The sequence below is a fragment of the Danio aesculapii genome, chromosome 15, assembly GCF_903798145.1.
Source record: "Danio aesculapii chromosome 15, fDanAes4.1, whole genome shotgun sequence".
Taxonomy (NCBI): Eukaryota; Metazoa; Chordata; class Actinopteri; order Cypriniformes; family Danionidae; genus Danio; species Danio aesculapii.
The window spans coordinates 43,555,884-43,583,458 of NC_079449.1; the positions used below are offsets into that span (position 1 = coordinate 43,555,884).

The 27,575-nt window shown below is 37.4% G+C and overlaps 1 protein-coding gene across 1 annotated transcript in view; it reads right to left on the reverse strand.

The window, feature by feature from the left end:
* si:dkeyp-97b10.3 (NACHT, LRR and PYD domains-containing protein 1a allele 5) overlaps positions 1-27,575 on the reverse strand; it is a 53,341-nt gene that overhangs the window by 24,862 nt on the left and 904 nt on the right. The window contains exons 2-8 of the mRNA XM_056473807.1: positions 16,628-16,659; positions 12,799-12,831; positions 11,390-11,458; positions 9,813-9,848; positions 9,377-9,420; positions 6,740-6,792; positions 874-1,091 (exon numbers count right to left, since the gene is read on the reverse strand). Coding sequence (XP_056329782.1) covers positions 874-1,091; positions 6,740-6,792; positions 9,377-9,420; positions 9,813-9,848; positions 11,390-11,458; positions 12,799-12,831; positions 16,628-16,659 — 485 coding nt within the window. The remainder of the gene's footprint in view (positions 1-873; positions 1,092-6,739; positions 6,793-9,376; positions 9,421-9,812; positions 9,849-11,389; positions 11,459-12,798; positions 12,832-16,627; positions 16,660-27,575) is intronic.

Sequence of the window (27,575 nt, forward strand, 5' to 3'; positions counted from 1 at the left end):
ACTAGAAATAAAGAGTTAATATTTTGAAATAAAGAGTTTTTATCTTGAAATACTGAGTTAACATCTGGAAATGTTGAGTTAATAACTTGAATTTTAAGTTAATTTATTGAAATATTGAATTAATATCTTAAAATAATGAGATAATAGATTGAGAAAGAGTTAATATCTTGAAATAAAGAGTTAATATCTTGAAAAAATTTGTTAATATCTTTAAATAAAGAGTTAATATCTTGAAATGAGTTTTTATCTTGAAATATTGAGTTAACAGCTGGAAATGTTGAGTTAAAAACTTGAATTTTAAGTTAATATATTGAAATATTGAATTAATATCTTGAAATAAAGAGTAAATATCTAGAAATAATGAAATAATAGACTAAGAAAGAGTTAATATCTTGAAATATTGAGTTAATATCTTGACATATTGAGTTAATTTCTTAAAAAATAAAGAGTTAATATCTTGAAATAACGAGTTTATATTTGTTATATCTTGACATAAAGCAACTACCTTGAAATATCATGTTTATATGCTTGTTGAAAGAATGCTTGTTGATATCTTGATATATTGAGTTAACATCTTGACATAAGTTAATATCTTGAAAAAATAAGTAAATTTCTTGAAATATTGAGTTAATATCTTGAAGGAATGAGGTAATTTCTTAAAAATATTGAGTTAATATCTTAAAAGAATAAGTAAATATTGGTAAAAAGAAAAGTCATTATCTTGAAAGAATGAGTTAATATCTTGAAATATTAATATTTGTTAATATCTTGAAATATTGAGTTAATAACTTATTATCTCCTTTCGTTCCCGTTAATTCTTTTTTAACCATATGGTTCAGGTTTGCGAGTGGAGTTTTGATGATCTCTCTGTACCTGCGAGACACAGTGAATGCGGGAACTGGATGGATTTGAGGATAGCCGGGTCGCAGTCCACATCAAATATGGGTCCGGCAAATTTCCATGACCCGGTCAGGTATGTGCTGAATCTGCTCCAGGACAGGACGCAATAGGTGATCTTGACCCGCTGGGAGACCTCAAACACCAGTCCAGTGTCTGAACACTCGTACACGCCCTCAGCGTCCAGCTGGAGCCTGCAGAAACACACATCAGAAGGAAAACATGACCACAGATCAAGCAAACACACATTCATAATAACACTGCAGTCCTAGATAAAGGGATAGTTCACCCAGTAATGAAAATGTCCTCATCGTTTACTCACACGATGGAAGTCAATGGCTGTTTTTTCCAGCATTCTTTGATATATGTTTTTTTTTTTTGGTGTTAAACAGAAGAAAGAAACTCAAACAAGTGAAAGAATGAGTAAATGATGACAGAAAACTTTTCCTTTAACTACAAGGCATAATCTTTCAAATCTCAGATCTAAACAAAAAATGTAAACAGTATAAATGGCAGTCTTTATGTTTATATTAGTGCTTACAAAAATTAATCACAAGTATCTCTTGTAAAATCTCCAGAGCCACAGCCTCTGTCGCCAGACACGTTCCCATTATCACCTTGCTCGCCTCTCTTGGGTGTCTCAAAAAAGATGGAGGAACTGGTGCATGCTGGAACTAAACTTTCACACTCCATCGCCGCAAGCCCCCAGTTACCAACCAAAAAGCGGCCTGCTCCACAACCACCTCTGAGCCCACCTGGAAGAGCCCTCCGACATTTGCCCCACCGCCAGGGCCCAAACAACAACGCACCATCTTCAGCTGGTGAACAAAACTGCTCTCCATGATGTGTCTCGGGTGCCTGCTTAGATAACAGTGTCTTTATCAGATGTTTACAGAACAAGCAGGAACCCAGTGTGCCTGTAGCTTTCTCTACACATATATGTGTTGTATTACGTGACAGAAAACCGAAGACTTTTTCAGGCCGTATAGCAAATCACTCAAATCTTGTGTCTATTAAATATAAATCTGAGACTACTGTAGCAAAAACAGCTAAAACTGTTAAGTTAGCACTTTTAAACATCCGATCACTTAACAATAAGTCACTTTTAGTCAATGATTTTATCAGCTCAAATTGCCTTGATTTTATGCTTTTAAATGAAACTTGGCTAGATGACAGCTGTAGTGCAGCAGTTCTGAATGAAACAGCTCCTTTAAACTTTGACTTTTTGAGTGTTTGCAGAGCCAATAGGAGAGGTGGAGGCATTGCTGCCCTGTTTAAAGATGTCTATGAGTGTAAACAAGTGTCATTTGGTGACTTTTTGTCTTTTGAATATCTGAGTATAGCACTAAAAGGTGCTCCACGTATCTTACTGATCATTATCTACAGACCTCCAAAATATTCTCCAGCTTTTATTGATGATTTTACAGAGCTGTTATCAATAGTAACCTCTGAATTTGACTATTTTACCATTGCTGGGGATTTTAATATTCACATTGATAATCCAGAAATCAATGCTGTAAAAGAACTGATGACTGTTTTGAACACTTTTGATCTGACTCAGCATGTTCAAGAACCCACACACAATCGTGGACACACTCTTGATCTACTTATAACTAAGGGTTTACACATTTCATCAACTGTTGTTAAGGATGTTGCACTATCTGATCATTTCTGTATTTTCTTTGATATATTGATCACTCCAGCTATTAAAGACAGATCTGTCTCTGTCAGAAAGAGATGCATAAATGAGAACACTAATGAGCAGTTTATGAAGGCCATATCGCTAGCACCAAGTATATCTGCAGACTCTGTTGATTCTCTTCTTGATTTGTTTAATTCTAAAGTTAAGAATGTCATAGATGACATTGCTCCTGTTAAAGCCAAGAATATAACTAGCAGCCAAAGGGGATCTTGGACTAAGTCCCCAAAATTAAAAACGACGAAAAGACAGTGCAGAAAAGCTGAGCGTATGTGGAGAAAGACGAAACTAGTAGTCCATTATAATATCTATAAAGACAGTCTTCGTGCTTTTAATATGGAACTAAAAACTGCTAGGCAGACTTTCTTTTCAAGCCTTATAAACAGCAACGTAAACAATGCTCGTAAACTCTTTGCAACGATAGAGAAACTCACAACCCCCCCAGTCGGATTCCCAGTGAGCTACTCTCTGAAAGCAAATGTAATGAGTTTGCTCATTTCTTTACTGACAAGATCAATAATATCAGAAAGACAATCAGCTCATCCAATCAGCCAAATTGTGTCGACGTCAGACTAGCTCAACCACAACTTAAGAAATCAGACATTATGTCCGATTTCATGGCAATTAATGGCAAAATCTTAGAAGAGATCGTGCAAATTATGAAAACATCAACCTGCAGTCTCGACACGCTCCCCACATCATTCTTTAAAACGGTATTTACCTGCTTAGAAATGGATCTTCTAAAAGTGGTAAATGCTTCACTTCTCTCGGGGATTTTTCCTAACTCACTTAAAACTGCAGTTGTTAAACCCCTCTTGAAGAAGAGCAACCTGGATAACACCATATTGAGCAATTACAGGCCCATCTCAAATCTCCCTTTCATTGGCAAAATCATTGAAAAAGTTGTTTTTAACCAGGTTAACAAGTTCCTAAACTACAAGGGGTGTTTGGACAATTTTCAATCTGGTTTCAGACCACATCACAGTACAGAGAGCGCCCTTATAAAGATAATCAATGACATCCGCCTAAATACAGATTCAGGCAAACTAACAGTGCTGGTACTGCTCGATCTCAGTGCTGCATTTGACACTGTCGATCACAGCATACTTCTGGATAGGCTGGAAAACTGGGTTGGGCTGTCTGGGACGGTCCTCAAATGGTTCAGATCTTACCTTGAAGGAAGAGGTTACTATGTCAGTATAGGTGACCATAGGTCAGGGTGGACACCCATGACATGTGGAGTCCCACAAGGCTCGATTCTGGCACCACTCCTGTTCAACCTTTATATGCTCCCTCTGAGCCAAATAATGAGAAAGAACCAAATCTCCTACCACAGCTATGCTGATGACACTCAGATCTACCTAGCCTTACTGCCTAATGACTACAGCCCCATTGACACCCTCTGCCAATGCATTGATGAAATTAACAATTGGATGTGCCAAAACTTTCTTCAGTTAAACAAAGAGAAAACTGAAGTCATTGCGTTTGGGAACAGAGATGAGGTTCTCAAGGTGAATGCGTACCTTGGCTCTAAGGGTCAAACAACAAAACATAAGGTCAAGAATCTTGGTGTGACTCTGGAGTCAGATCTGAGTTTCAATAGTCATATCAAAGCAGTTAGTAAATCAGCATACTATCATCTCAAAAACATTGCAAGAATTAGATGCTTTGTTTCCAGTGAAGACTTAGAGAAACTTGTTCATGCTTTTATCAGCAGCAGGGTGGATTACTGTAATGGCCTCCTCACTGGCCTTCCCAAAAAGACAGTCAGACAGTTGCAGCTCATCCAGAACGCTGCGGCCAGAATTCTGACCAGAACCAGGAAATCAGAGCACATCACACCTGTCCTCAGGTCTTTACACTGGCTCCCAGTCACATTCAGAATAGATTTTAAAGTATTATTACTGGTCTATAAATCACTAAATGGCCTAGGACCTCAATACATTACAGATATGCTCACTGAATACAAACCTAACAGATCACTCAGATCTTTAGGATCAAATAGATTAGAAATCCCAAGAGTTCAGTCAAAGCAGGGTGAATCGGCTTTCAGCTACTACGCCCCTCGTTGCTGGAATCAGCTTCCAGAAATGATCAGATGTGCTCCAACATTAGGCACATTCACATCAAGACTGAAAACACATCTGTTTAGCTGTGCCTTTACTGAATGAGCACTGTGCTACGTCCGACTACTATGTTTTTCTCTTCTTTTTAATTCTTTTATAACACATTTTATCAGCTTTTATTTTATTTTTATTCTTACCATTTTTATGTTTGTTTTTATTTCTCTTAAAATTGTTTCTTTTATTCCTGTTTATGTAAAGCACTTTGAATTGCCACTGTGTATGAAATGTGCTATATAAATAAACTTGCCTTGCCTTGCCTTGCCTTGCCTTGCCTAATTGCACCCAAAATAACAGTATATACACTCACCGGCCACTTTATTTGTACTAGGTTGGACCCCTTTCGCCTTCAGATCTGCCTTATTCCTTAATGGCATATATTCAACAAGCTACTGGAAATATTCCTCAGAGATTTTGCTCCATATTGACATGATAGCATCACGAAGTTGCTGGAAATTTGCACATCCATGATGCGAATCTGCCGTTCCACCATCTCCCAAAGGTGCTCTATTTTATATTGCGATCTGGGGACTGTGGAGGCCATTTGAGTACAGTGAACTCATTGTCATGTTCAAGAAACCAGTCTGATATGATTTGTGCTTTATCACATGGTGCGTTATCCTGCTGGAAGTAGCCATCAGAAGATGGAGACACTGTGGTCATAAAGAGATGGACATGGTCAGCAACAATACTCAGGTAGGCTGTGGTGTTGACACGATGCTCAATTGGTACTAACGGAGCCAAAGTGTGCCAAGAAAACATAGCCCACACCATTACACCACCACCACCAGCCTGAACCGTTGATATAAGGCAGGATGGATCCATGCTTTCATGTTGTTGAGGCCAAATTCTGATCCGACCATCCGAATGTGGCAGCAGAAATGGAGACTCATCAGACCAGGCAACGTTTCTACAATCTTCTATTGTCCAGTTTTGGTGAGCCTGTGTGAATTGTAGCCTCAGTTTCCTGTTCTTAGCTGACAGGAGTGGCACCCGGTGTGGTCTTCTGCTGCTGTAGCCCATCCTCCTCAAGGTTGGACGTGTTGTGTTGTCAGAGATGCTCTTCTGCAGACCTCAGTTGTATCGAGTGCTTATTTGAGTTACTGTTGCCTTTCTATCAGCTGGAACCAGTCTGGCCATTCTCCTCTGACCTCTGCATCAATAAAGCATTTGCACCCACAGAACTGCCGCTCACTGGATATTTCCTCTTTGTCAGACCATTCTCTGTAAACCCTAAAGATGGTTGTGCGTGAAAATCCCAGCAGATCAGCAGTTTCTGAAATACTCGGACCGGCCCTCCTGGCAACAACAACCATGCCACGTTCAAAGTCCCTTAAATCCTCTTTCTTCCCCATTCTGATGCTCGCTTTGAACTGCAGCAGATCGTCTTGACCATGTCTACATGCCTAAATGCATTGAGTTGCTGCCATGTGATTGGCTGATTAGAAATTTGAGTTAATGAGAGGTTGGATAGTTGTACCTAATAAAGTGGCCGGTGAGTGTATATTTATTATGTATATGTATACACACACACACACACACACGTATTGTAATAACTGCAATTGACTTACCTGGTTAAAATAAAGGTTATTACTATTATTATGTTCCACATTTTTATAAATTTCTTTCTTCTGTTGAACACAAAGCTAAATATTCTGAGGAATGGTTGGGAAAAAGCAGCCATTGACTTCCATAGTAGAAACAACAACAACAACAAAAACTATATGGCTGTTTTTCACTTCAGTAAATCTTCTTTTGTGTTCAACAGAGGAAAGAATGAGTAAATGATGACCGAATTGACATTTCTGGGTGAACTATCCCTTTATTTCAAATCTCAGATCTCCGGTTTAAGGTTTAAACCAAGTTTAGTAAAAAACTATAGATTTGTTTTGCTAGACGCTTACTGTATAATGCTACAATTTAATTTAATGAATAAACAAATGCTGTTCTTAAGAACTCATCATCAAAAAAAAAAAATCCTAAAACATGTATTTATCGAGTGTGGAGAGGAGAAACCTACTGCAGCCGCTCTTTGGACATTTTCCTGGGGGTGACCAGCTCATATTTGGGGTTCTGTAAGAGAAAAACAGTAGCGTGCGGGATTAAATTCATCCTCAGCAGTTGACACATTAATAAGGAGATTGAAAAGGGGAGCTATTCTGCCACTTTTACAATATGTAAAATAAGTCTCTGATATGTCTATAGAGTGTGCATTGAGTTTCAGCTGAAAATAGCACACAGAAAATGTTTTCTAACCCTTTTAGGCTTTGATCCTACATGTGGCGTTTTGGTGACTGTCACTCTTCTTTTAAACCAGTAGGCATCTTAATGTCATGTCCATGGCGTGATTTATGCACGTGATGTATGCAATAGTTTTATATTAGTTTATATTGGTTACGTGGCGGATGTTGCGCTCTCTTTCTTGTTAACATGCTTAAATGATTAAGCTACATGACAATATAAAAGCTAATCCTCGTGTATGAGATTTAAAGTTGGGGACTCTGCTGAAGTTTTTAGTGATGCGCGATTCGCATTGACAGGTGAAAATCCGATCTACCTGCTTTACACTACAGACAGGAGGGCACGGATCAGATTCATATGGGATGAATTACCACATATGAACAAGGCCTAAATCTGATTTAAGTAAATCGGATTCCATGTGATTCTTTTCCTGCTTACACGCACATATCTGCGCCACAGGGGAGGAAAAAAAATCGGAATTGAGTCATTTTAACCATGCAGTATAAATGCAGCCAAAGTGTTTCTGTCAGACTGTTTTTATCAAGTGCGAATAAAAAAATATAATTGATTAAGTTTTATTATTAGAGGCTGGATATATTGACACGCTGGTGACACAACTGTGTTTAAAACCCTTATAAAAGTCATTTGTATATAACAGGTCTCCTTTAACATCTCAGAAAAACAGCATGAGCTACAATAACATGTATCTGTGGTTCTGTGGCCCCAGATTTCTGATAAGATGTTGAGAAAGGCATTTGGTTTGTTGGTTCACACTGATTCAGCACGATAATAAAACCACACAGTAGGCACTTCTGCACAACGGGACAGGAATGTAATCAATAGAATAGATCAAATAGACATTTATTTATCAGAAATATAAATATACAATCACTTGCAATCAATTAAACGTTTGCAAAAGTGTGTGTTTCAATTTTTAGATGCAACTCTGGAAATCATTATAAACTACACTGCAAAAATATACTTTTTTTGTCTTGTTTCTACAACCCCAAATCAGAGACAGTATAGAAAACGCAAATAAAAAAGAAAGTAGTGATGTCTATATGTATTTTAACTTGTATTTCATAAACAAACATTATTTAATGTGTTACTCATGATTGTTTTTATATAAAAGCGTATTTCGGTTTTGGTTCTTGCAAAACATTTTTTAAAAGGTTGTGACAGGAGCAGTTCAGGGCTAGTAATCAGGTAAACTGGTTAATAATGATGTGATTTGAAACAGGTGATGTCAACAGGTGATTGTAATTATAATTTTGCTAGAAAAGTAGCATCTGAGAAAGGTCTAGTCCTTTAGGAGTAAAGATCGGCCGAGGATCGCCAGTTTGCCAACAAATACAGGAGAAAATGATTGAAATGTTTAAAAACAATGTTCCTCGAGGAAAGAGAGGAAGAAATTTGGCTATTTCACCTTCAACAGTGCAGAACATCATTAAAAGATTCAAGGAATCTGGAGGATTTTCAGTGCGTAAAGGACAAGAGCGCATAACTAAGCTGAACAACTGTGATCTCCGATCCCTCAGGGGGCGCTGCATCAAGAATCCTCATTCATCTATAAGCCATATCCCCACATGAGCTCAGGACTACTGCGGCAAATCTTTGTCAAGTACCACAAGACATAGTTACATCCACAAATTCCAGTGAAAACTGTACAATGCCAAAAGGAAGCCCTATGTTAACAGTGTCCAAAAACACCGTTGACTTCTCTGGGCTCTGAGTCATGTGGGATGGACCATCACAAAGTTGAAAATGTGTACTGTGCTCAGATGAATCAGTATTTCAGGTATTCTTTAAAAATGTTTTGCAAGAACTAAAACAGGAACACATGTCCATTTTAAAAAACAAAACAATAAAAGTGATGATGAACACATTAAATAATGTTTGTTGTATTGTCTGCAATAAAATACAAGTAAAAGTAAATTCAAAAATCACTACTTTCTTTTTTGTTTATGTTTTCCATACTGTCCCAACTTTGGGGTAGTAGTCAAAATATCTACAAATTCTTAAATCGAGACGCATTTTCTAGACAAGCAAAAAATATTGTCTCATTTTAGGAAATAATTATGTGATATTAAGTGAACAAGCAAAATAATCTGCTAATGGGGTAAAAAATAATAATAATCTGATGTCGAAACGATTATTTTGCTGAATGTAATTACAGTATTTGTAGTTTGTTATTTTTACACCACTTTTCATTTCAGTTTTGTAAACAGCTCGTACCCGTACAAACTCTCATCATCACACTGCAGAACAACACTATAATAATGAGTAGCAAACATCTGACTGACAGTGTACTGTATATAGAGTATTATACCAGTTCTAGTGTTCTTCAATGATGGTTTACTGTACTTTACAGCATCAGTTTTGTGTTCAGTGATGTTGTTGTTTTTCAGAAACTGACCTTAAGAGCTCTACACTTCTCACAGCAGGACGCGAGCGGCTCATCTGAGACATCATGGGAGAAAAATCATTAATAACAGTGAGTGCAAAGATTTATATGATTTTGATTTTGATCACATTTTATTTTAATGTATAATTCATGCTATTAACAAACCATTAACTAAGACTTTGAGCTCAATAAACTGCTAACTAGCTGCTTATTTATAGTCAGTAAGGTATTAGTTGGGTTTGGGTATTGGGTAGGACATGGGATTGAAAAATAAGATCATACTTTATAAGTGCTAATAAACAATTATAATCTTAATAATAGGCAGGTAATGAGACACTAGTAAATGGGGTGAATTGTTACTTAGAGTGTTACTGAGATCTTACATAAACAATCAATGATCAACATCAGCTTACACTGTGGTTTAGACATGTGAGACGTGTGTATTTACCACTGTGATTTTCAGCCCTGGCTTCGTGTTTGGAGTCTGAAAAGCAAGATGCTGTCATTATTATTGTTTATCCTTACTCCAAGGTCTGACATAAAGAAAACATTTTTAAAAATCCCCTAAAATCTTATTTTATTACAATACAATCTCATGGATGGATGGATGGATGGACAGATAAATGAATAGATGATATATGGATGTATGAACGAATGGATGGATGGATGAATGAATGGATGTAGGAATGGATGGATGTTGGATGGATAGATGGATGGTTGGATGGATGGATGGATGGATGGATGGATGGATGGATGGATGGATGGATGAATGGATGTTGGATAGATGGATGGATGGATGGATGGATGAATGGATGGAAAGATCATGGGTAGGTGATGGATGGATGGATGTAGGGATGGATGGATGTTGGATGAATAGAAAGATGATGGGTAGGTGATGGATGGATAGGTGATGCATGTATGGATGGATGGATTTTTAAATTGATGTTGGATGGATGAATAAATTAATGGATGGATGGATGGATCAAAGAATGGATGAATGGATGTAGGGATGGATGGATGTTGGATGGATAGATGGATGGTTGGATGGATGGATGAATGGAAAGATGATGGGTAGGTGATGGATGGATTTTTAAATGGATGTTGTATGGATGAATAAATTAATGGATTAATGGATGGATGGATGGATAGATGGATGGATGGATGGATGGATAGATGGATTGATGAATTAATGGATGTGTGGATGGACGGATAGATGGATGGATGGATGGATGGATGGATGGATGGATGGATAAATGAATGAATGAATGGATGGATGGATGGATGAATGGATGGATTGATGTTGATGGATGAATGTTGGATGGATAGATGGCTGTATGAATTATTGGATGGAAGGATGGATGGATGGATGGATGGATGGATGAATTAATGAATAAATGGATGGATGGATGGATGGATGGATAGATGGATGAATGACTGAATGAATGAAAAAATTAATGAATGAATGGATGGATGGATGGATGGATGGATGTTGAATGGATGAATGTTGGATGGATGGATGGATGGATGGATGGATGGATGGATGGATGGATGGATGGATGGATGGACTAATGGATCGATGAATGAATGGTTGGATGGATAAATGAATTAATGGATGCATGAATAAACGGATGGATTAATGGAAGGATGGGTGTATTGATAGAAGAATGGATGAATTAATGAATGAATGGATGGATGGATGGATGGATGGATGGATTAATGGATGGATGGATGAATTAATGAATGGACAGATGGATGGATTAATGGATGGATGGATGGATGAATTTAATGGATGGATGATGGATCAGTGTTGCACAATAGAAGCACTGGGGCATTGTAAAACATGCATCTTATATGCACACAGTACAATATGCATGTCTGAACAAAATGAAACTGCAGCACACAGTGTTTCTAATTTTACCAACAAATCAGTAGAGGAAACACCAACATTTAGTAGATGAGACAGAAACAGAAGTGTTTTCATAAAGGTGAAAGTAGTACAGAAGGTCTAGTCGTGTTTACAGTCACCTGACTCTCTGTCCTCATCCTCCTCCTGAGTCTCGTCTTCCTCCGAGCTCTCCTCTGCTGATGTGCTGTCTGAACACACACACACAGAAATAAACAGTCACTTAATGTCCTGCTGCATTTGTTATTCTTAATTTCACATACACATAACCACAATTTATTTTGTCATTATGAAGATAATCGTGTTTATATAAACGAGGAAGACTCCTCTCCTCCTTAATTCCCGGATCTGAATGCAGACACAGTGGAGCAGTGCAGCAGGCACTGTCTATTCCAAAAATGAACCCTGCCGGTAATCTGGAGGATTTTAAACATGTGTGAGGACAGCAGCACAGATATAGGCCATGTGTCAGAGTGATAAACTCAACTGATATAAGACCAAGTCCACCATTCTCCAATTCTTGTACAGCTCTCCTGTCAAAATTGCTTACTGCACACAAACAGCTTTGCTGCATCGGCCCTGACAGCATCGCGGGAAAACAAGTGACAACAACCACGTGGATCATGGAAACAAACACATACGACCCACGACATGCACAGACGCAGTCTCACCCAGTCATTGGGTCTCACAGTTTGGCCCCAGATTAATAAAGGGAATAAGCCGAAAAGAAAATTAATGAATGATACTAAATTACAATTATGACATAGATATTTCTGAATTCTCTAAATGTTACTAAAGAACTTTGGTAGGTTGCAATAAACCATACATCAATGAAAAGATCATTATTATTATTACTATAATTATTATTTTAAGCGTTAGGTCAGGGATGTCAAACTCAATTCCTGGAGGGCCGCAGCCCTGCTCAGTTTAGTTCCAACCCAGCTCCAACACACTTAAGCTGCGGTCACACTTGACTTTTCCTCCCATAGACTTCCATTCATACGCACGCGAATGCGTCAGACCGGAAATGCGGGGTCATGTGGTAAGTTTCGCAGGTTGCTGTGGTGCAAAGTTCAAGCTTGGTGAACTCTAACCTGCTAAATCGCATCACTTGGCTGCATGAGACCAATCATGGATCAAAACAGGACCTCTCTGGGCAGAAATGTAAAACATGGAGCAATCGCTCGCTTTTTTAAATGTCTAATAATCTTGTTTAATCCCGCCCCTTTTCGCAGCGCCGCACGACTGTAGCCCGGTGTGACTGTACCTTTACCTGTAGGTTTCAAACAAGACTGAAGGACTCAATTAATTTGATCCGGTGTGTTTAATTAGGGTTGGAACTAAACCGGCAGAGCTGCGGCCCTCCAGGAACTGAGTTTGACATCCCTGCTTTAGGTGATGTATAATTGTAGTTTTTTATTGACCCTCATGACTTGTTTTGTGGTCACACTATCCAACTTATCCACCTTATCACTATCATCCAGCAGATCTGAGTGTGAACTGAACATTATATATGCTGTATATACTGTACCTGAACTGCTGTGGGAGCTTTCAGCAGGACGATCTGTGCAGAAACAGAGCAGGAGTCAGTCAAATAATCAGCTTATTTCATACAGTTAAAGACAGAATTATTCACCCTCCTGTGATTTTTGTTTTCTTCATCAAATATTTCCCAGATGGTGTTTAACAGATTCAGGAATTTCTCACAGTATTTCCTATAATATTTTTTCCTATAAGTGCACAGATGTATTGTTTGTAACAAGGTCTACTAAATACACATAAAAATAAGAAAAGTACTTATATATTTCATGCTGACTATAAGTATTGTGGTCCTCTTAGTGGCCACTTGAGGACGCTGTTTCTGTTGTTTTGTTCTGAACTCTAATTTCCCGTTTCCTGCAGTAGTGATTAATAATCTAGAAGGGATACAGCTGTGGATACGCACATCAATATAGCGTCATTTTTGTGACACTTAATATTTTTACATTACTGTGAGGGTTGAGCTGTGGGTAGGCCGTATTAAAATACAATTTAATGGGTAATTTAATAAATAAATATGAATAATTATTGGTATAATTATTGTTTCTACATTACTGTGAGGGTGGGGTTTAAGGTTGGAGTAGGGGTAGATGTTAATAAAATACAATTTCTGAGTAATATTAATAAATAACATGAATAATACTCTGTATAATGACTGTTTTTATATTATTGTGAGGGTTGGGGTAGGAGTAGGCTTTAATAAAATACAATTTATGAGTAATTTTAATAAATAATATGAATAATACCCTGTATCATTACTGCATAATTACTATAATATGATAAATATTTGGTATAATTACTGTTTTTACATTACTGTGATGGTTGGTTCAGGGTTGGGGTAGGAGAAGACTAATAAAATACAATTAATAGGTAATTTAATAAATAATATGAAAAATACTCTGTACAATTACTGTTTTTACATTACGGTGAGGGTTGGGTTTAGGGTAGATGTTTATATAATACAATTTAATAAGTAATTTAATACATAATATGATTGATAATTTGTATAATTACTGTTTTTACATTACTGTGAGGGTTGGTTCAGGGTTGGGGTAGGAGAAGACTAATAAAATAAAATGAATAGGTAATTTAATAAATAATATGAATAATACTCTGTATAACTACTGTTTTTATATCACTGTAAGGGTTGGGTTTAGGGTAGATGTTTATATAATACAATTTAATAAGTAATTTAATACATAATATGATTAATATTTGGTATGATTACTGTTTTTACATTACTATGAGGGTTGGTTCAGGGTTGGGGTAGGAGAAGACTAATAAAATATCATTTAATGGGTAATTTAATAAATGATATAAATAATTCTCTGTATAATTGCTGTTTTTACATTACTGTGAGGGTTGAGTACGGGTAGACGGTTAACAAAATACAATTTATAGATAATTTAATAAATAACATAAATAATTCTCAGCTGTATCCCTTCTAGCAACAACCGTGTTTTATTGTCCGGTGTGTTTTGTCTTGTTTTTGATGGTCTCCTCACGCTTCTATTCCTTTTCTTCTGACCTTTCTTTTGGCACTTTGACTTGTAAATAGAGCTGCTGGTAAACCTCAGCTCCGCATGGTTGCCATTTAATGCACTGTATACATGCAGTTTTTTGGCTCAGCATTATGTTGCAATGTTTATACAGCGTTGCTGAATGACATGTAACACACATTGTGTTGTTTTCAGAAATAATGAGTCAAAATGAAGTGAGTTTTTCCTTAAAACAAGCTAAATAATCTGCCAATGGAGTAAGAAATATAATGCTATTTTTCATTTAGACATAACATTATTTACCGTACCCCGTTGGCAGATTATTTAGCTTGTTTTAAGGAAAAACTCACTTCATTTTGACATATTATTTCTGAAAACAAGACAATATTTGTCACTTGTCTACGAAATGCTTCTTAATTTATGAAATTTTAGATATTTGGACAAGAAAAACTAGATAAAAACTCAGTGTAAGTTGGATAACTGTATTGTAAAATCCTGTACCTCAAATAACAAAAACACGCTGAGACTGAATCCAGAATGAATGGCCTGAGGCCTGGTGCGCAGAACCGGTTGAACCATCTCGACTTTATAGAGTATGTTTCGGATTGATAAAGCCAATCAAATACATCCTGGTCTTAAAGGGACAGTTCACAGAAAAATAAATAATTAATTGACTTACTCAGTAAAACATATCTTTTGATGAACAGCTGTGTGGTTTGTGTTTATTTGCGGTTGTGAATTGCATTATGGGATGTTGAAAATTCAATTCTACAGTTTAACAAAGTGACTTTTATTAACATTTTAGTGGTTTGTAATAATATGATGTATCAGAAATAATATATAGTGTAAAATAACAGAAAATGTGCTGCGGTTTATTACAGGGTGCTTGTAGCATACTATACAACACCAACACAGACAATATACCACTGCAAACTAGGGCTGCACAATATTGGAAAAAAATGACATTGAGATATTTTGTATTCTGCGAAATATATTAATATAATGTCACCATAAGTAACTGGGAGGAATTCACAACTTTACATTGATGGGGATGATTTTGTGGGGGAGTGCATCTGCATAAAATATATCCAAAAATATTTATTTAAAATGGTATTAAAAATTAAGGCGCAGTGGGTAGCACAATCGCCTCACAGCAAGAAGGTCACTGGTTCAAGCCCCGGCTGAGGACAGTTCATTTAAGGCTATGATTGTCAAAACATGATCAAGGATTTGCTGTTATAGATCTGATGCTCTATTGTAGTTCATTTCTTATGCAGTTCTGTAGTACTACACTAATTATATATGATATGTTAGTGATAAGGGGTGACACGGTGGCTCAGTGGGTAGCACTGTCACCTCACAGCATCCGCCGCGTAAAACATATGCTGGACAAGTTGGCGGTTCATTCCACTGTGGCGACCCCTGATGAATAACGGACTAAGCCGAAAGAAAATGAATGAATGAAGTTATTATAAAATATCAGTAAAGTAAAAAGTATACCATAAGTAAAAAAATATCAACATATTGTAATGTGATGGGGATGCTGACAAAGGAAGTGTGGATCCAAATGCAGGGTTTATTAGTAGAAGGGTCAGGCAAGCAATGGTCTACACAGGAACAAACAAATGTTTACGGGCAATCCAGAGTCGTGGTCAATAAATAGGCAGATGGTCAAATGGCAGGCAGCAGACAAGGTAAACAAACAAACAAAACAAAGCAAGGGTCAAAACCAGCAAGGAAAGGAAACAGATAACAAGACTCAGCTTAGAGGTGTGCGTGTGTGCTGTGTGTATAGTCCCTGTAATCAGTTCATAACAATCCCCTGGCTGTGTGTGTAGTGGAACCTGGAACAGGTGTGTGTGAATGGTGCATGACTAGATACGTAGTTCTTTTGCAGGCTGATTTGTAGATTTCCAGCGATCTGCATGGACTAGATCGCTGGTGACTGTAACACATATTTTCTCAGTATCGTGCAGTCCGAATGTCTTGCAGTCTGATTATTCAATTTCTGTACCTGAATGCTGTTACTTTAATATACCTTTTGCTTTTTTAGTCAAACCATTTTTTCTATTCAAACCCTCTGCTGAAACTGTATTCATTCTGCAAATATTTATCATAGAAAAAATCAAATATCGTAATATCGTGCAGCCCTGTAGTGTAGACCAGTTATTCTCAACTCTCTTATGAAAACACACTACAGTTTTTACTGATCGAGTTTATAACCCTAACACTAAAACACATGCATATTTTGTCCCCTCAGTGTACAGTATTCAGGCTTTACAGTGTAAATCAAATGAATCAGAAGCGAACACATGAACTCACCCTTCAGGTCTGATGGTGAAATGTCTCCATTCCTGAAAACAACAAATAAACTGTGTGAATATCAAACAAACACAGTCCGTATCAAACACACATACATGTTAAAATATCTCCTTTTACTTTGAGCATATACACAGTAGTGTGGCCTAATGTGCAATATTTATTCTGTCAAATATTTCCCAAATGATGTTGAACAGATTCAGGAATTTTCCGTAGTATTCCTTATAATATTTTTTCTTCTGGAGAAAGTCTTATTTGTTTTATTTCAGCTAGAATAAAAGCAGTTTTAAATTGTTTTAACCCATTTTAAGGTCAATATTATTAGCCCCCTTAAGCAATATTAGTTTGGGATTGTCTCCAGAACAAACCACTGTTATACAATGACTTGCCTAATTACCCTAACTTTACCCTAATTAACCTAGTTAAACCTTTGAATGTCACTTTAAGCTAAATACATTTTCCAAGACTTCACACTTAAGGCTGATTTATACTTCTGCATCAAGCGCACGCGTATGCTACGACGCAGCCTACACGTGGACGCATAGCCCCAGAAGGAGCTCCAGATGGAGACTGTTGTTTTATGTTTACCTTATGATTAAAGTTGTTGTACGTCCGCCTGGTTCCCACCTGAAAATAAACCAATTAAAGCCATTTGTACATTAAGGAAGCGTTCAGAATAATCAAAACACCAGCGAAGAAACTCGACACTAAAAAACATAAACACCTACTGCCAGCTAGCATTTCGGATGTGTTATTGCAGAGCAACAGCGCGCAGGAGTATAAATGCACAGCTACGCGCAAGGTTTGCACCGTGGGTCACGCTGATCACCTGACGCAGAAGTATAAACCAGGCTTTAGATATGCTTGACGCTAATAGGAGGTTTGGCATGCTGTCTCAGGAGAGAACCCTGAGCTCTGAGATAATTGAGCCCAGGGCTCCTGCCTGGTCATTAAGCAAGTAAGGGGGTGCGAGATCAGGTGGGTCTCAAGGGAGGAACAAAGGAGGAGATGAGGTGAAAAGGGGGATTCTTCCAAAACAAAAATAAGGTAGTAGGGCAATATCTGTCAATTTATTGTAATCTTGAATCAAGCTGCGGTCACATTACACTTTTCTCCCCATAGACTTCCATTCATACGCACGCGAATGCGTCAGACCGGAAACGCAAGGTCGTGCCTCAACTTTCACAGATCGCTGCATTGGATAGTTCAAGCTTAGTGAACTCTGACCTGCAAAAACGCATCACATGACTGCATGAGACCAATCGAGGATCAAAACATGACCTGTCTACACAGAAATGTAAAATATGGAGCAATCGCTCGCTTTTTTAATGTCTAATCATCTTGTTTAATCCCGCCCCTTTTCGCAGCGCCGTACGACAGTATTTCGCAAGCTTAAACTTTAGTGTGACCGCAGCTTTAATCTGACTAGATTATTGCTGATTACGGATGAGAGGCTAGCCGCAATCAATCATATCACATGCTCCTCTCGAAACTAGTGTGCAAAACTGTGATGTATAGTCTGGGTTGGTTTTGTATATTATGCTATAAAAAACCTTGTAACCTTGTTATTTTACAGACTTACTTCTCTAGATATTATTTCTGATACATTACATTATTTTAAATGACTAAAATGTTAATAAAAGTCACTTTGATTAACTGCAGAGTTAAATTTACAACATTAGAAATGGACAAAGCAGAGATCAACATCCCATAATGCAATTCACAACCATAAACAAATGAAGAAAAAGATTGTGAATCTGCTTTTAAATGAAACACACACATTTTGAATTACAAATTGCGTCATGTTGTTTTAGGGTTAAAGGAAACGTCTGTTGACTTGAGGAGAATATCCTGGCAGAACATCTTTCCTTTTCCATTATTTTACAGTGTAGTTTAATTACTCATTAAACTGTTTTAATCACATTTTTAGTTTTACATTTTAGCTTTACTTAGAAAACAAAAACAATCATGCTAGCATATCCTTCACTGAGTTCTTTCATGATTTTTACTATGCACAAACATGTAAAAGAATCATAAGTGTGACATTTTATTGCACATAATATTCACATTACACTCAAATGTGCTACAGACTTGTTAAGACTGCTCTAAATGTGTGTAAAATTGTCATGTCATTGGCTTGTAATGTAAACTCGTGTATTGAACACGTGTGTGTTTGTGTTTGCGTGTGTGTGCATGTAACCTGACACCAACTCCATTAACACTGACTTACTGCACATCACAATGACAAAGAATCTGCAGGCAATAATGTCTCAATACTGAACGTCTATGCAGCTCTTTAATTACATTACATTACATTAACTACATCATACACCCACATAAATGGATTCTTGGACCCTTTCAGGAGCATGACAGGAACACAAGTAAGTAAGATATGCGTAGTAATATATGCCCGGCATAATTGAGTACACTCTACTTTGAAAATAAAATATTTTTATCACATTTATATATGAATATAGACAATACAGGGTTCAACACTAAGGATTTTTTCCACTTGCCCAATCGGGCCCAAATATTTTGGCAGGACAAGTGAAAATCTGAACTCGATCAGGCCATTGGTTCAGATTTTTACTTGCCCAGCCAAAAATTTTACTGGCCCCACCAGAAAAAAAGAAGTTAATAGCTATTTCATAGCCACATGTTTTAAATAATGTGTCAAAAGCCAAACTGAACTGTATACATACACTTTTTATTCAGCATAACTTTTCTTTAAATACAATTGACAATTTAAAACATTACAGATGTGATGATATATTTGGAAAGGAATAATATATAATAATAATATATACATATAATATATATTATAATATATATTATAATATATATATATTATATATATATATAATAAATACAATATATAATATATATACACACAGTTGAAGTCAGAATTATTAGCCCTCCTTTGAATTTTTTTCTTTTTTAAATATTTCCCAAATGATGTTTAACAGAGCAAGGAAATTTACACAGTATTTCCTATAATATTTTTTCTTCTGGAGAAAGTCTTATTTGTTTTATTTCGGCTAGAATAAAAGCAGTTTTTAATTTTTTTATTAACCATTTAAATATCAATATTATTAGCCCCTTAAAGCTATTATTTTTCGACTGTCTACAGAACAAACCATCATTATACAATAACTTGTCTAATTACCCTAACCTGCCTAGTTAACCTAATTAACCTAGTTAAGCCTTTAAATGTCACTTTAAGCTGAATACTAGTATCTTGAAGAATATCTAGTCTAATATTATGTGCTGTCATCATGGCAAAGAGAAAATAAATCAGTTATTAGAGATGAGTTATTAAAATTATTATGATTAGAAATGTGTTGAAGAAATCTGCTCTCCGTTTAACAGAAACTGGGGAAAAAAATAAACAGCGCAGTAGGTAGTGCTGTCGCCTCACAGCAAAAAGGTCGCTGGTTCGAGCCTCGGCTGGGTCAGTTGGTGTTTCTGTGTGAAGTTTGCATGTTCTCCCCATGTTCGCATGGGTTTCCTCCGGGTGCTCCGGTTGCCCCCACAGTCCAAAGACATGCGGTACAGGTGAATTGGGTAGGCTAAATTGTCTGTTGTGTGTGTGTGTGTGTGTGTGTGAGTGAATGAGTGTGTATGGATGTTTCCCAGTGATGGGTTGCGGCTGGAAGGGCATCCGCTGTGTAAATCATGTGCTGGATAAGTTGGCGGTTCATTTCGCTGTGGTGGCGCCAGATTAATAAAGGGACTAAGCTGAAAAGAAAATGAATTTGTGTGCACTTTACTTTTGACACCCACAGACTAGGCATGGGGAGGTATAAGATTCTGAAGGTATGATAACCTTGGATAAAAATATCAGGGTTTCACGGTATTGTGATTACTGCTCTAAAATATATTGTTTTTAAATATCTGGGTAAAAAACTAAACTTTTTCCCTTTTAAACAGTTTATTTTATACCTTGAAAATGGTTATCGTCTCATACCTACCACAGACATGGTCACCAAATATAAATCAGAGAGGTCAGCCTTTCTCATACAGCCTCATTTCAGTTGTCTGAATCTATCTATTAAATCAATCAATCTATAAGAAAAGTGTTTCTGCATTATTAATTCTGCATTACAGGCTTAAATTATAGAGAAATAACAGATGCAGTTATTGCAGTCAGACCATGAAGCAGATCAATGTTGCTTTCTCACTATAATCGATCCACATCAGAGTTTGATTCAAATGAGCCGAAACCACCTCATTCAGGCAATTTCCGACTGAATCCCATGGCACGGATCCGAGCGTGATTGCGGGATTCACATATGCCAAACGAACCATGCTAACTGGGCAAACAAGATAGCTTCCGAAACAAACATCTAGATGTGAAAGCAACCTATTTGCACACAATTGAAAAACAGTCACAGCCAAATGAAGCTTTAGTGACAAGGCAGCACTGGCCCAATTGTAGTAGTAGTAGTAAAACTTTATTGTCCTTGACAGGACCTTTGTTTTGGGCATCGCCATATTGCTGCAGACATTCACTAAAAACAAGCAATAATACAAAGTACAACACTTACAAAATCTATAATGCTAATTAAGATGGACTCTTATTAAATAAACCCACTGAAGCAGGTACAAAGGATTTCTTATAACGGTTTAAACTACACTTTGGGACTCTATATCTTCTACCAGAGGGAAAGCAGTTCGTGGAAACAAAAAATGAGTTGGATCCTTTACAATCCTTTCCACCTGATTGAGGACACAATTCTCATATAAAACTCCAGGATTAAAATATTCATTGTGCCCAACAATTTTCCATGCTGTCTTTAAGAGATGCATCAATTTAGATTTACACTGAACAGATAGGTGGCCAAACCACACGGTGATACCATACCTGACAATGCTTTCAAGAACTGCTTTATAAAACAACATTGGGCCTGTAACGATCCTGTCTACTGTCCCAAGCGTCTCACACATTAGCCGCGTTTCCACTATCGCGCCTAAAGCGAGCAAGCCAGGGCGAGCCAAGGTCAGTCGCGTTTCCACTATCACTTCCGGGGCGTAATCGGGCCAAAGCGGGGCTTCCTTGGGGCCAGCGTCCGGCCTTTTTCGGCCCGCCGAATACCTTGGGCCAAGGAGGGCCAACTGGGGCTTCGGGGCGGGGTTACGTACAAAGGCGGAGTTTTCCTGTCAGGTAAAGAGGAGACAAGATGCTTTCTTCCCTTACATTTGTTTTGCTATCGCGCTTGATCAACTCACTAAGAAAAATCTGTGTTCGAAGTAAATGCCGCCGAACTCGAATGTCCTTATCCAGGGATCGCTGTCTGGCCTTACACCAACAGACCACAAACAGTAAAGTAGTAAAGTGGGCGGATTGTGTGACGGGTTGTGTGACGGGTTGTGTGACGTTTGATTCGGGGGACGTTCTGGGGGCGGTGTTTGCGTGACGCGCTGCGAGCAACTAGCCCGACAGTGGAAACGCGACAATATTTCGGCCTCATTTCTCAACCTCCCGGGCTATTGGCCCGGCCTGGCCCGATTAAAGCCCTGGCTCGCACTGGCCCGATAGTGGAAATGCGGCTATTGGCTCCGGGCCATCGGGCATTCCTTATGGCCGAGCCCTGCAATATTTATTAGTGCATTTAAACAAATCTATTAAGGAGGACCTATTATGCAAATAATCACCTGGTCACACTTTATTTTGATGGTCTGTTTGTTGAATTTAAGTTACATTGCATCTACATGCCAACTAATTCTCAATAGATTATAAGTAGACTGTTAGGTTAGGGTTGGGGTTAGTGTAAATTGACATTATAGTCAGTTAAATGTCTGTTGAAGGAGCAGAATCAGCAGATATTTAGCAGTCTACTAATACTCAACTGGACCATCAAAATAAAGTGTTACCAATCACTTTAATAAGGGGTTTAAACAGAGTTGTGTGGCAGCAGTCTGTGAATATACCTTCTAATGGTCATTATGTATTTTAATAAGCAGGATAAAGTACATCCAGGATGGTTGTTTTCACAGAATAAATCCTTCAGTCTTATACAACAAACAAAGCTCTGTTTTGTGTCAGGCTGTTGATAAACCTGTCAGGCTTTATTCCATGATAACAACCTCCTGGATGTACTTTATCACTAACATTCATTCATTCATTTTCTTTTCAGCTTAGTCCCTTTATTCATGAGGGGTTGCCACAGCGGAATGAACCGCCAACTAATCCAGCATATGTTTTACACAGCAGATGCCTTTCCTACTGCAACCCAGTACTGGGAAACACCCACACACTCATATTCACACACATACACTATGGCCAATTTAGTTCATCAATTCCCCTTCAGCGCGTGTGTTTGGACTGTGGGGGAAACCGAAGCACCCGGATGAAATCCACGCTAACATAAGGATAACATGCAAACTCCACACAGAAACGCCTACTGACCCAACCAGTGACTTTCTTGCTGTGAGGTGACAGAGCTACCCACTGAGCCACCGTGTCACCCCTTATCACTAATATATCATATGTAATTAGTGTAGTACTACGGAACAGCATAAGAAATGAACTACAATAAAGCGTCAGATCTATAACAGCAAATCCTTGATCATGTTTTGACAATCATAGCCTTAAATGAACTGTCCTCAGCCTTTCACACAATCACAGGAAACGATGGCATCCCATAATCCACCACAGAACTCATTCCAGCAGACCTACAGGACTTACACAAACACTAGACCACTGCCAAGGGCTCCACGCAGATTCAGGTCATGTCAATATTCTGGTTCACAGTCAAAAAAATTGAAGAACCAAAGTATCCAACTGCCTGACCAGACTGTGCACTATAAATGTTATTTACAGGAAATGCTGTAAACAAAGCCTTATGGGAAATGAGTCATTGGCACTGTGCATCAGTTTGCACATAGAAACCCAAAGCAATCTGGCCTCAGGCTAGAAGAACAAACCACACACACACACAGACGCGTATATACTGTATCAAAGGCGAGGCCAGAAATGTTAAAGTGGGTGGACCTTGATGAAATAGACAGCAGTGCCAATACTCTTAAACTGAGTGTATAATAACTACTTTCTAATATGTATGATCTATATAAATAAGGCATTTCCTTTAAAGGGGAAGTATTCTGCCCCTTTTTACAAGATGTAAAATACGTCTCTGATGTGTGTGTGTGTGTGTGTGTGTGTGTGTGTGTGTGTGTGTGTGTGTGTGTGTGTGTGTGAAGTTTCAGCTCAAAATAACCCACAGATAATGTTTTCTAACTCTCTGAAACTGACCCTTTCAGGCTTTGATCCTAATTGTGGCGTTTTGGTGACTGTCGCTTTAAATGCAAATGAGATTGTGCTCTTTTTAGAAGAGGGAGGAGCTACAGATGCCTGTGTGTCAGCATAGTGGCAGATTCAAAACAGGAGAACAAGGCTATGGAGACTCCGCTGTTCAATTGTGCATCAAAAACTCCTCTTAGTCACTGACAGTATCTTCAGGAGGTCTAAAATATTTTTGGTATTATTTTGGAGAAATGGATGTTGTGTGCTCTAGACCAAAGAAGAAAAGGATCATCCAGACTGTTACCAGCAACAAGCCCAAAAGCCAGGGTCTGTGATGGTATGGAGTACATAGAGATTTTGGAGCACAATATGCTGCCTTCTTGTCCAGGGACACCCATGCATATTTCAACAGGACAATGCAAAACCACATCCTGCACACATTACAAAGTCCTGCTGAGGAGGAAGAGGATACAGGTACTTGACTGGCCTGCCTGCAGTCCCGACCTGTCTCCAATAGAGAATATGTGGCACATTCTGAAGTGCAAAATACGACAATGAAGACCCCGTACTGTTGCCCACCTTAAGACTTATTTGCGGGAAGAATGGGACAAAACTACACATGAAACACTTCATCACTTGGGGTCTTTAGTCCCTAAACGTCTTTTAAGTGTTGTGAAAAGAAGTACATGCTTTGCTGTTCCAACTTTTTTTGAAATGCGTTGCAAGAACCAAAACTGGAATATGTGTTTATTAAAAAAATGTATTGTGTGCAATGAAATACAAGTACAAGTAAATTTAGAAATCACTACTTTCTTTTTTATTGGTGTTTTCCATACTGTCCCAACTTTTCCTGATTTGAAGTTGTAGATATACTGTGGTGACCACTGATAATCAGAGACTTAGCCGAAGGAAGATGAATGAATATACTTCATTGAATATATATATATATATATATATATATATATATATATATATATATATATATATATATATATATATACATACATACATACTCACATACAGTTGAAGTCAGAATTTTTAGCCCACCTTTGACTTTTTTTTCTTTTTTAAATATCCCAAATGATGTTTAACAGAGCAAGGAAATGTTCACAGTATATCTGATATTATTTGTTCTTCTAGAGAAACTCTTATTTGTTTTATTTCGGCTAGAATAAAAGCAGTTTTTAATTTTTTAAAAACCATTTTTGGGACAAAATTATTAGCCCCTTTAGACTATATATTTTCTCGATAGTCTACAGAACAAACCATCATAATACAATAACTTGCCTAATTACTCTAACCTGCCTAGTTAACCTAATTAACCTAGTTAAGCCTTTAAATGTCACTTTAAGCTGAATACTAGTGTCTTGAAGATTATCTAGTCTAATATTATTTACTGTCATCATGGCAAAGAGAAAAAAAATCAGTTATTAGAAATGAGTTATTAAAACTATTATGATTAGTAATGTGTTGAAGAAATCTGCTCTCCGTTTAACAGAAACTGGGGGAAAAAAATAAACAGGGGGCTAATAATTCAGGCCGGCTAATAATTCTGACTTCAACTGTATGGGTGTGTATATATATATATATATTAATATATATATATATATATATATATATATATATATATATATATATGGAGAGAGAGAGAGAGAGAGAGAGCGAGAGAGCGATTCAGAACCACTGAACGAGGTTTGAGATCTTGGGGTTAAGAAGGTCTCATATAAATAAAGGTGACTTGATTAATAATAACAGTGAAAACATGTCTACTCTCATATGTAAAAAAGAGCCCCCTACAGGTACAAACCACTGATCATGTGATCATCACTAAAAAATGTCCAATAATACACTTTGTTCTACTAAACTAACACTCGGCAGGTAAATCTGTCAAATTCTCTACAGTCAATGATGTATTTCTAAGCACATTACTATGAGGCTGAGACTTCCAATGGCCTGTTGCAAATGGTGCAGCCCTTATTATTCACAACAAGTGTTGTTATTTGCCACAAAGTGGATGTTTCTGCCACAATATCGCAAATCCTCCCGTAATAAACTCTTGAATGTGAAGCGAGCATCGCTCTGTCAGTGCAAGCACTCGGATTACACTGAAGTGCATCATTAAGCGTTCAGGAAGTGCATAATTCATTCTGAAGCGCTCCGATAGGGCCATTGATACTGTTGTGCAATAAAAGCAAGTGATAGTCATCTAATCTATTTATTTGTTGAACAGTTGAACAGTAACCGTACTGAAAACGCTGTGCTTAGTGTGCAGAAATAAATGAACGCACTGACTAGTCAGTAAGAGAAATGTTGTTTTATTCATGCAATCTCTATGAGTTAGTTTGATTTATATATAGGGAATAATCAGATTCCCAATGGCCTTTCTGCTTGTCTGACCTCATATAATAAATTACTCATTCATCATTGCTTATAGGTAAACCCATGTAATCCGTGTACACAGAAATCTGCAGATTTCTACAGATATTCTAGCCCCTTATTGAGTCTATTTACTTATGTAAATGTGTGTAAATATATTTTTCAGTTTTTACATCAATTTCAGTACTTGTATTACATAATATGGAAATGTTTATATGATTTATTTGCAATATAGCTTGTAAAGTAATATTTTCTGCCTTTCAGTAAATATTATACATTACATTTGAGCTGCTGTTTGCAGTATTTGTGGATCTCGCTGTTTACAGAAAAATAAAAGTGAGGTGGATTAAACCACACCATTCATAAGACAACATTAAGTTTGTGCAAAAAGTATTACAATCTGAAGGCAGAAAATACAGAAAACAATGCATAATTTCAGGTTACTTTCCATAGAGGTATTAGATTTGCACATTCGTTCATTTAGAAATCCCTATATTGTTTCCATGTTACTTTGAATATTCTTTTGGAATTAGCATGCAAGTATGACTTCTAAACAACATTAACACTATCTCAGGACCTGAAGTGGGACACTCACATTGACTCCATTGTCAAAAAAGCTTAACAGAGGCTGTACTTTCTTCGTCAGCTGAGGAAGTTTAACCTCCCTAAGGAGCTGCTGAAACAGTTCTACACCTCCATCATTGAATCAGTCATGTGCACATCAATAACTGTCTGGTTTACCTCAGCTACTAAATACGACCTCCAAAGACTACGTCGAATAGTTCGGACTGCTGAGCGAATCACTGGTACAACCCTTCCTACTCCCTAAGAACTGTACTTATCCAGAGCGAGCAGAAGGGCTGCCAAAATCACTCTGGACCCCTCACACCCAGCACACTGCCTCTTTGAACTGTTACCTTCTGGTCGACGCTACAGAGCACTGCGCACCAGAACAGCCCGACACAGAAACAGTTTCTTCCCTCAGGCAATCCATCTCATGAACACTTGATGATAATAATTGTGGAACCAGTCTCACTACTGCTATACACTTTTATACACATATACACTTATTTAACAACACACTTTACATGCCAATTTGCACATAACAGCTGCACATATAACGTTGTATATAGTAATAAACATGTACATACACTTGTCAATTTGTATATTTGCACTCACTACTTACTTCTATTTTTTAAAATATATTTATTATCTGTTTTTTGTCCTGTCTCTGTAATGCTGTTGCACTGTAGAAGCTCTGTCACCAAAATAAAGCAATAAAGCTCTTTCTGATTCTGATTCTGATTAATTCACTGTGAACAATGCAGT